Source organism: Austrofundulus limnaeus, unplaced genomic scaffold (genome assembly GCF_001266775.1).
Source record: "Austrofundulus limnaeus strain Quisiro unplaced genomic scaffold, Austrofundulus_limnaeus-1.0 Scaffold133, whole genome shotgun sequence".
Classification (NCBI taxonomy): Eukaryota; Metazoa; Chordata; class Actinopteri; order Cyprinodontiformes; family Rivulidae; genus Austrofundulus; species Austrofundulus limnaeus.
The window spans coordinates 207871-216225 of NW_013952535.1; the positions used below are offsets into that span (position 1 = coordinate 207871).

Here is an 8355-nt window from a genome sequence, read left to right on the forward strand (position 1 = left end):
CTGTTGTAGAGCCTAACTATGGGTTCTAAGATTTCATTTGTTGTAAGAGACCAAACAGGTAAACAGTACGACATGGTTGAGAGTATAATGGCATGAAGATAGATATTTGAAACAGACGATGTCAGATTGGATCTAATTTTTGAATAAACATATACTGTAATTTCTGTTTCAACTTAGTGGTTAAGACTTGTACATGATCACGATAAGTCAAATGAGAATCCARAGTAATTSCAAGATATTTGTAGGTAGTGACAATATCAACGGGTTTGTTTCTTCACTACTAAACACCAAAGTTTTAGACTAAAATCATTTGATGTGGAGAAAGGTTAGAGCTGATGATGCCTGTGGAAATGGGGAAATCTAAAAGCTTGAGGTGTTCCGTGTGACAATCCTACAGTTTTATATTTCACCGGAGAACAGAAAACCCAAACATGAGGTGAAGAGTCCTGGTTGAGGYGACACCACCTCACCAAGCAGGAATGTAAAGCAGGTAGCTGCAGCCATGCGAGGCTTTGACAGGTTCATGCATGTGCATGTTCCTGCTGCAAAGCACACTGTGCTGCTGTGTTATTTATTTTTGACACACAAATTCCTCCATAGRTAGAAACTCCAAAAAGACCACTTCMAAATTTATTTTTACTCTAGTTTGAATCTCTGATCTTCCAAGTCAGCACGTTTTTTTTAATACATTCTTGTATCTGCTGTCAGCTGTGACAAGGCCTGTGCCTTTATAATAAAAATAACTCAGAGAAATGTTATTAAAGCTGATGAATCTCAGCAAATGAGCCTAAAAACAACAAATAAGGAATTCTGACATCATTAGAGCCTCTCTTTTAAAAGTGCTCGTCTTTGTGATCTTCATGCGAGGCGTTATTTTTAAATATGCTAATTCAGTTAAGCGAGCTCTCTTAACGGGACAAACAAAGGAAGATAAATGAGCCGAGAGACTTTTGAACAGGAGTGTGCAGGCGAAGGAGCCCTGAGGCGTGAGCTCAGACGTCATGTTTTAACAGATTCAGGGRGATTGGATGAGCAGTGCAGAGCCAGCACGTCTCTGTTTTACAGCACAGCTCGTAGCAGCGCTGACAGGTAGATCAATGATGGAAACCTGCTGCTGATGTGTAACATTCAGACTGTAGGTGTGAGTCCTGACGGGGGGGCTCACAGTGTGGCAGAGCTGTCTGTGCAGTGACACATTCCTGCTGCAGGAGAAACAGGACGTTTAGATCCGCTACAAGGAAAGATGGAGATTTACTGAGCTTAGCACATTTAGATGATGTTTTACACGCTGCTGTGAGGAAGCAAGGATTTCAAACAACAAACGACTAGTTTATTTTCTTTCAGACTTATTCATTTTATAATATTAGGACATTCGGTGTGACTAAATGCTGAATGACTTCACTTAATTCAGTTGAGGAGTGAATTTTCAACTGATTTGTTAAAGGTAAAACAATCAGAGCAGATGTAAAAATCAGCAAAATACTAAAGGATGTAATCAGCAATACAGTAGCTAAAAGTTTAAATTAATACAACCAAGTCGCAAATGAGCTAAGCGGCAGCAAAATTTGAAAACTTCTAAATTTTAGCTATGCATTAGCTTGAAAATCAAATTAGCACAATCGTCTCTGTAAGCTAAAATCAGCAAAACATGAAGCTAAAAGATATATAGTAATTGGCAAAACAGTAGCTAAAAACTAAAAGGAGCAAAACCATGACTAATATTGCAAATGAGGTAAGCAGTTGCAAAAATTTAAAACTTATAAAATTTTAGCGAAACATTAGTTAAAAAAATCAAACTAGCACAATCGTCTCTGAAAGATAAATTCAGCATAACAGTAGCTAAACGATAGAATTGGCAATACAATAGCTRAAAGCTACAAATAGCAAAAACATCATAAAATTGTCTCTGAAAGGTAAAATTGGCAAAGCTGTAGCTAAAATGACCAAAGCTGTTAATGACCAAAGCTGTAGCTAAAATGACCAAAGCTGTAGCTAAAATGACCAAAGCTGTTAATGACCAAAGCTGTAGCTAAAATGACCAAAGCTGTAGCTAAAATGACCAAAACTGTAGCTAAAATGACCAAAGCTGTAGCTAAAATGACCAAAGCTGTAGCTAAAATGACCAAAGCTGTAGCTAAAATGACCAAAGCTGTAGCTAAAATGACAAAAACTGTCAATGACCAAAGCTGTAGCTAAAATGACCAAAATTGTAGCTAAAATGACCTAAACTGTAGCTAAAATGACCAAAGCTGTTAATTACTAAAGCTGTAGCTGAAATGACCAAAACTGTAGCTAAAATGACCAAAACTGTAGCTAAAATGACCAAAATTATAGCTAAAATGACCAAAGCTGTAGCTAAAATGACCAAAGCTGTAGCTAAAATGACCAAAACTGTTAATGACCAAAGCTGCAGCTAAAATGACCAAAACTGTAGCTAAAATGACCAAAACTGTAGCTAAAATGACCTAAACTGTTAATGACCAAAGCTGTAGCTAAAATGACCAAAACTGTTAATGACCAAAGCTGTAGCTAAAACACAAAACTATTTAAGCAAAACATTAGCTAAAAATGAAATTAGCCCTAAAATCATCACACATTATTTTAGGTTGAGATGAATGTTTTGATGTATGAGTGGTTAGAATTGACCAAAGTAGGTGAAGGTAGTTTAATCTGAAAAAGAAAAAACCTGGGAAAAAATCTATAAACAGGAAAACAGAAGTGTAAATTATCAGCATTCAAATGACAAAAAAAACAAAAAAAAAAACAGAAAAAATAATAATTTGTGTTTTAGGTTGAGCTGAATTAAAAAAGCACATTTTTCTTTGTTAAATCCTTTTTTCTCTTTTTTTTTTTTCATCACCAGGTGGATCTTATATGAGGGGATCAACTACAGAGGGGCTCAGATTTTGCTGAGACCTGGTGAGGTTCCTGACTGGCGCAGGTTCAGCAGCTGGCAGAAAATCGGGTCCCTCCGCCCTCTCTTACAGGTTTGCCCCAACTGCAAACAATCTGTTTAGTGTTTTGTTTTAAAAGAGCTGAAAGCAAAAAATAAAAATAAAAAAAGAAATGTCATCCACTTGAATAACCAGAGATGTCTTTTCGATTGTGCGTGCAGAAGCAAGTGCATTTCCGTTTAAGGAACAGGCAGACGGGCTTAATGATGTCAGTGACTGGTGATTTAGACGAAGTCAAAATGCTGCGGATACAAGAAACTGAGGAGACGGAGGGCTTGGAGCAAATATGGTTTTACCAGAATGGACAAATGCACTGCAAGGTATAAGTGTTATCAGAGCTGCAATTTAGAGAATTGTTCATTTGTTTTAATTGATGAAGCGTTCTCTTGGTTTATGCCCAAAATGCTAAAGTCACGTTTTAAAGGAAAGGATCAGCTTAGTCCTAAAACTAACAACTATTTTAGGACTTAACAAGTCCTTCAAAATAAGATACAACACTAAAATGTGTGTGTGTTGTGTGTGTGCAGCTGTTAGAGGAGTGCTGCCTGTGTCCCAGCGGCAGCGTCACGATCGCAGGAAGCCGAATGGGTCTCACACCGGAGCTCGACAACCAGACCCACCTCTGGAGCGTCACCTCTAAGGGCTTCATTTGCTACACTCCCATCCCTGACCTGGTCCTGGACGTCAAAGGTGAGCATCCACCTCCCTCGTGCGACCTTTCATAAAAAAACGCCACGAGCTGTCGACACGGTCGCATCATTCTAACGGTGACAACGAGCTAACAGCAGATTTTCAATTGTTTAAAGTCTAAAGAAAAAAATATAATAATTAAAATGGTCATAGCAGTGTTTGTTCACATCTGCAGCAGGTAAGATATTACTTGTTCAGAACTGTTCCACAAAGAATGATTGCTCACTTTCTTACACAGCACAGTTTTATACTTGGCTGCAGGGTTAGTGATGAGTTTTACATCATACCAGAACACGTGACTTTCCCTCCCAAAGAAATCTCCTGATAAAACTGTGGAGAATCAGTTTCTAATCCCTGTAGATTAGCGACACCTTGTGGACTAAATGATGCTGCAGTCTGAACTCTGATCAGTCCTCTTCRATTTATTGTGAACAATGAACTTTCAAAGAAGTAATATTCAATCGATCAGTTTAAATAGAACAGTTAAAAACACAGAAATAGAAATTTCCTGTTTCTAATTCCAAATCTTTTCCTTTGCAGGCGGCCTTAATTACGACAAAAACCAAGTGATTCTAAACACACTTGATCCAAATAAACTGCAGCAAAGATGGGATGTGGAGATTATCTGAACGGCTGAGAGGATTTTTTTTTTTCTGGGTCCAACTCTGGATTTTTGTGTCCAAAGAGGAAGCAGCAGAACTGAACAAAGGCTAAAAAGGTCACAATTCATGAGAAAGTACTCGCTATACAAGACGTGGGCTCTGAACTTGAAATGCTTATATTTTACACCTGCAGTAATATTTCTTCAGATTTTTATTGTGTGTTTTGTTTGTCTCTTCCTGATAAGTTAAACAGTGTTACGCTTGTATCCCTTGTAATGCCATGTTTGAAATACAGCAAAGAAAAAGCATTAAATGTGCCTGTTTATAATTCAAACAAAAAAAAAAACAGCTGCCCTAATAAATAAAACTATTTTGTCAATATGTTTGTTTTTTATAAATAACTTGTACAGACGCAACAGTATAGTTCAGATTTTAAATATATTTATTTGTTCTTCAAAACACAAAAAAATGCTTTCTGGGAAAGTGAAAAACATGTTTTTCATAAAAGCAACACAAATAAGAGCAAAACGATTGGTTTGGTGTAACATAAGATGTACAGCAGGTAAAATAAGTATTGAACACGTCACCATTTTTCTCAGTAAATATATTACTAGAGGTGCTAATGACATGAAATTTTCACCAGATGTCGGTAACAACCCAAGTGATCCATACATACAAAGAAATCAAACCATAAATGTCCAGAAATTAAGTTATTTGTAATAATGTGGAATGGCACAGGGAAAAAGTATTGAACACATGAAGAAAGGGAGGTGTAAAAAGGCATGGAAAGCCAAGACACCAGCTGAACTCTCTCAGTAATTAGAAAGCAAGCCTGCCCCTTGTCAGTGCAAGTTAATATCAGCTGGTTCAGTCCCAAATGATGGCCAGGTATCACACAAGAACCATCTGATGATGGGTAAAAGTAAAGAGCTCTCTCAAGACCTTCACAACCTTATTGTTGCAAAGCATAATGATGGCATCGGTTACAGAAGAATGTCTAAACTTCTGAAGGTTCCAGTGAGCACTGTTGGGGCCATAATTCAGAAGTGGAAAGAACATCATTTCACCATAAACCGACCACGACCAGGTGCTCCTCACAAGATTTCTGACAGAGGAGTGAAAAGAATTATCAGAAGAGTTGTCCAAGAGCCAAGGACCACTTGTGGAGAGCTTCAGAAAGACCTGGAATTAGCAGGTACAATTGTTTCAAAGAAAACAATAAGTAATGCACTGAACCACCATGGCCTGTATGCACGCTCACCACGCAAGACTCCACTGCTGAAGAAACAGCATGTTGAAGCTCCTTTAAAGTTTGCTGCACAACATTTAAACAAGCCTGTGTAATACTGGGAGAATATAGTCTGGTCAGATGAGACCAACATTGAACTGTTTGGATGCCAGAATACACATCATGTTTGGAGGTCAAATGGCACTGCACATCAGCCCAAAAACACCATACCAACAGTGAAGTTTGGAGGTGGGAACATCATGGTGTGGGGCTGTTTTTCAGCATATGGTACTGGCAAACTTCAAATAATTGAAGGAAGTGGAAAAATGTACAGAGACATTCTTGATAAAAATCTGCTTCCATCTACCAGGATGATGAAGATGAAACGTGGCTGGACATTTCAGCAAGACAATGAGCCCAAACACAAAGCCAAGGAAACTCTCAGTTGGTTTCAGAGAAAGAAACTAAAGCTGCTGGAATGGCCCAGCCAATCACCTGACCTGAATCCAACAGAAAATCTATGGAAAGAACTAAAGATCAGAGTTCATAGAAGAGGTCCACGAAACCTTCAAGATTTGAAGACTGTTTGTGTGGAAGAATGGGCCAAAATCACACCTGAGCAATGCATGCCACTAGTTTCTCCATACAGGAGGCGTCTTGAAGCTGTCATTGACAACAAAGGCTTTTGTACAAAGTATTAGATAAATTTCAGTAAGTGTGTTCAATACTTTTTCCCTGTGCCATTCCACATTATTACAAATAACTTCATTTCTGGACATTTATGGTTTGATTTCTTTGTATGTATGGATCACTTGGGTTGTTACCRACATCTGGTGAAAATTTCATGTCATTAGSACCTCTAGTAATATATTTACTGAGAAAAATGTYGACGTGTTCAATACTTATTTTACCCGCTGTATCTGACAGCWGATGTCGYRTAAATTGCATCAATCCTGTTGCTAAAAGTCTGGTTGTTGATCTGAAAGGTAACTCTTCATCAWCAGGTGTGTAATAAATACCTGGTTACAGTACTGAAAGCTGTAAACTCCAACAAGAAGGAACTTTGGCTCGCTCTTCTTACAAACCCAAGCCTGGTTTTATGATCTGCAGCTCACAGCTTTTCTTTGTGGATTATAAAGTCTGCAGACTCATGAAGGTAAAAAGAGCCATGAGAGTCATTCTCTTGGCTTCTTTCTTTAGTTTTGCTGCGCTGTTTTTTGCACCTCATCCTCCGTGCGGCTGTCRTCCTCCTCCGTGACGTTTATCACCGTCTTCCCTCTGGCGTGGCCCTCTTCCAGCTTCCGGAAGGCCTGAGGCRCCTGAGCAAAGGGAAAGCGAGCCTCCACGACGGGCAGAATCTGAAACGAACCACCGAAGGGAAGGAAAATGTCAGAACGAGACACTGAAAATCCAAACCGGCTGCCAGAGGAAGAATTTGTCTCACTACCTTCATGGACTCCAGCTCGTTATAGAAGTCTCWGTGGGTTCTGCTCGACTGGGCCAACATCTAACGCTAGTTTTAAAAGCCAGAGTTGAAGGTGGGGGGGTTTTAAATCTGTTGGCAGGGATCGTGCACTCCCACATCCCATTAAACTTAACAAAACAGCTTCCTTCCTGTAGCCTGGCTTAAAACACTAATAATACAGATTATACAGGTTACCCTGTTCACTCAGACCTTCTGCTTTAGTGTTTAGGTTTCCCTCAACTGATGCTTTATTCTCTAACAATTTAAAAAATAACCTGAGGGCCAAATGTCCAACATAACAAGATTTTTTTTTATTACGAGAATAAAGTCATAATATTACAGAWCAGTACAATATTACAGGCTAAATAAGACGCAGTCATTTTAAAGTGTTCCCAAACGTCTTACTGCAGTCGGACTGCAGCTTCTTAGTAACAAACAACAGCGATGTTTAAGTTTCAAAACAGATTTTCAGCTTGTGCAAAAAAAAAAAGGTGTAATTAAAAATTTAAATGAAATTAAAAAAGCTCCTGGGAAGGTTTACAAAAGATTAAAATCTTTAGGCTAAAGATTGAATAATTAAATGAGCRCAAACCCCTGAATAAACATCGTTTGTGATTAAATTTGACTTGAAAATGCCAACATTTAACCATTTAATTAAATCCTAAAGGCGCACCGCTGACTGCCTTGAGATGATGGTGGACTTTTTTGATTTATATCATTTGGCATTAAATCTAAATCTTGCCACGTCAGGCAGAAATAAAACACAGAAATGTTACAGTCTGATTATTTCTGTCTGAGATATTGTTATGAACAGAATAAATGAACGAGTTGTTTCCTACTGACAATCGACTGAAACTCAAGCCCCTGTTGGAGATCTAATCGTGCTCAAAGAGAGCCTTGTTTGTGACACTGAAACTCTGACTTTCAGGTAATTACAGCTGACTGAGCAGAGAATCTCTTTTTGTAGTATACACTCTAATCAAACAACAGAAAAGACACTTTCAAAATAAAAGAACAGCTTCATATTTTAGAGAATTGAACAAAAATTCACTTTACTTCAGCACTAAAAGTCATTTTATCCACTGATTTTCTTTCTGCTAAAGAAAATTTCTTAACGAATAAACTTGAAAAGCACAAAACGTTGTTTTTGTTTAAAATAAGTCAGTGTGAGTTAGGGCTGTGTATTGGCAAGAATTTGGCGATACGATACATATCATGACAGAGGGGTCACGATACGATATATCCTGATGTATTTCAATACTGTAAACAAGGCGATTTATTGCGATTTCTTTTGTCCAAAAATTATATTAAATAAAAACCTCTTACTTTGGGGGGGGGATTCATTGTCTCAGAAAATTCTAATATTACATAGACATACTTTTGATACATTTAGCTGTGTTCTGCTTTGTATGTGTT

General features: G+C 38.0%; 2 protein-coding genes across 3 annotated transcripts in view; one reads left to right on the plus strand and one right to left on the minus strand.

The window, feature by feature from the left end:
- The window catches only part of LOC106522612 (absent in melanoma 1 protein), a 53128-nt gene extending 48501 nt beyond the window's left edge, over positions 1-4627 (plus strand). For both annotated transcript variants that reach the window (XM_014015685.1, XM_014015684.1), the window contains 4 exons: positions 2864-2987; positions 3116-3274; positions 3482-3644; positions 4185-4627. In XM_014015685.1, the coding sequence (XP_013871139.1) occupies positions 2864-2987; positions 3116-3274; positions 3482-3644; positions 4185-4273 (535 nt within the window). In that variant the 3' untranslated portion in view covers positions 4274-4627. The remainder of the gene's footprint in view (positions 1-2863; positions 2988-3115; positions 3275-3481; positions 3645-4184) is intronic.
- Positions 4628-6551: 1924 nt separating this feature from the next.
- LOC106522613 (reticulon-4-interacting protein 1 homolog, mitochondrial) overlaps positions 6552-8355 on the minus strand; it is a 12935-nt gene continuing 11131 nt past the window's right edge. The window contains exon 9 of the mRNA XM_014015686.1: positions 6552-6832. Coding sequence (XP_013871140.1) covers positions 6671-6832 — 162 coding nt within the window. The 3' untranslated portion in view covers positions 6552-6670. The remainder of the gene's footprint in view (positions 6833-8355) is intronic.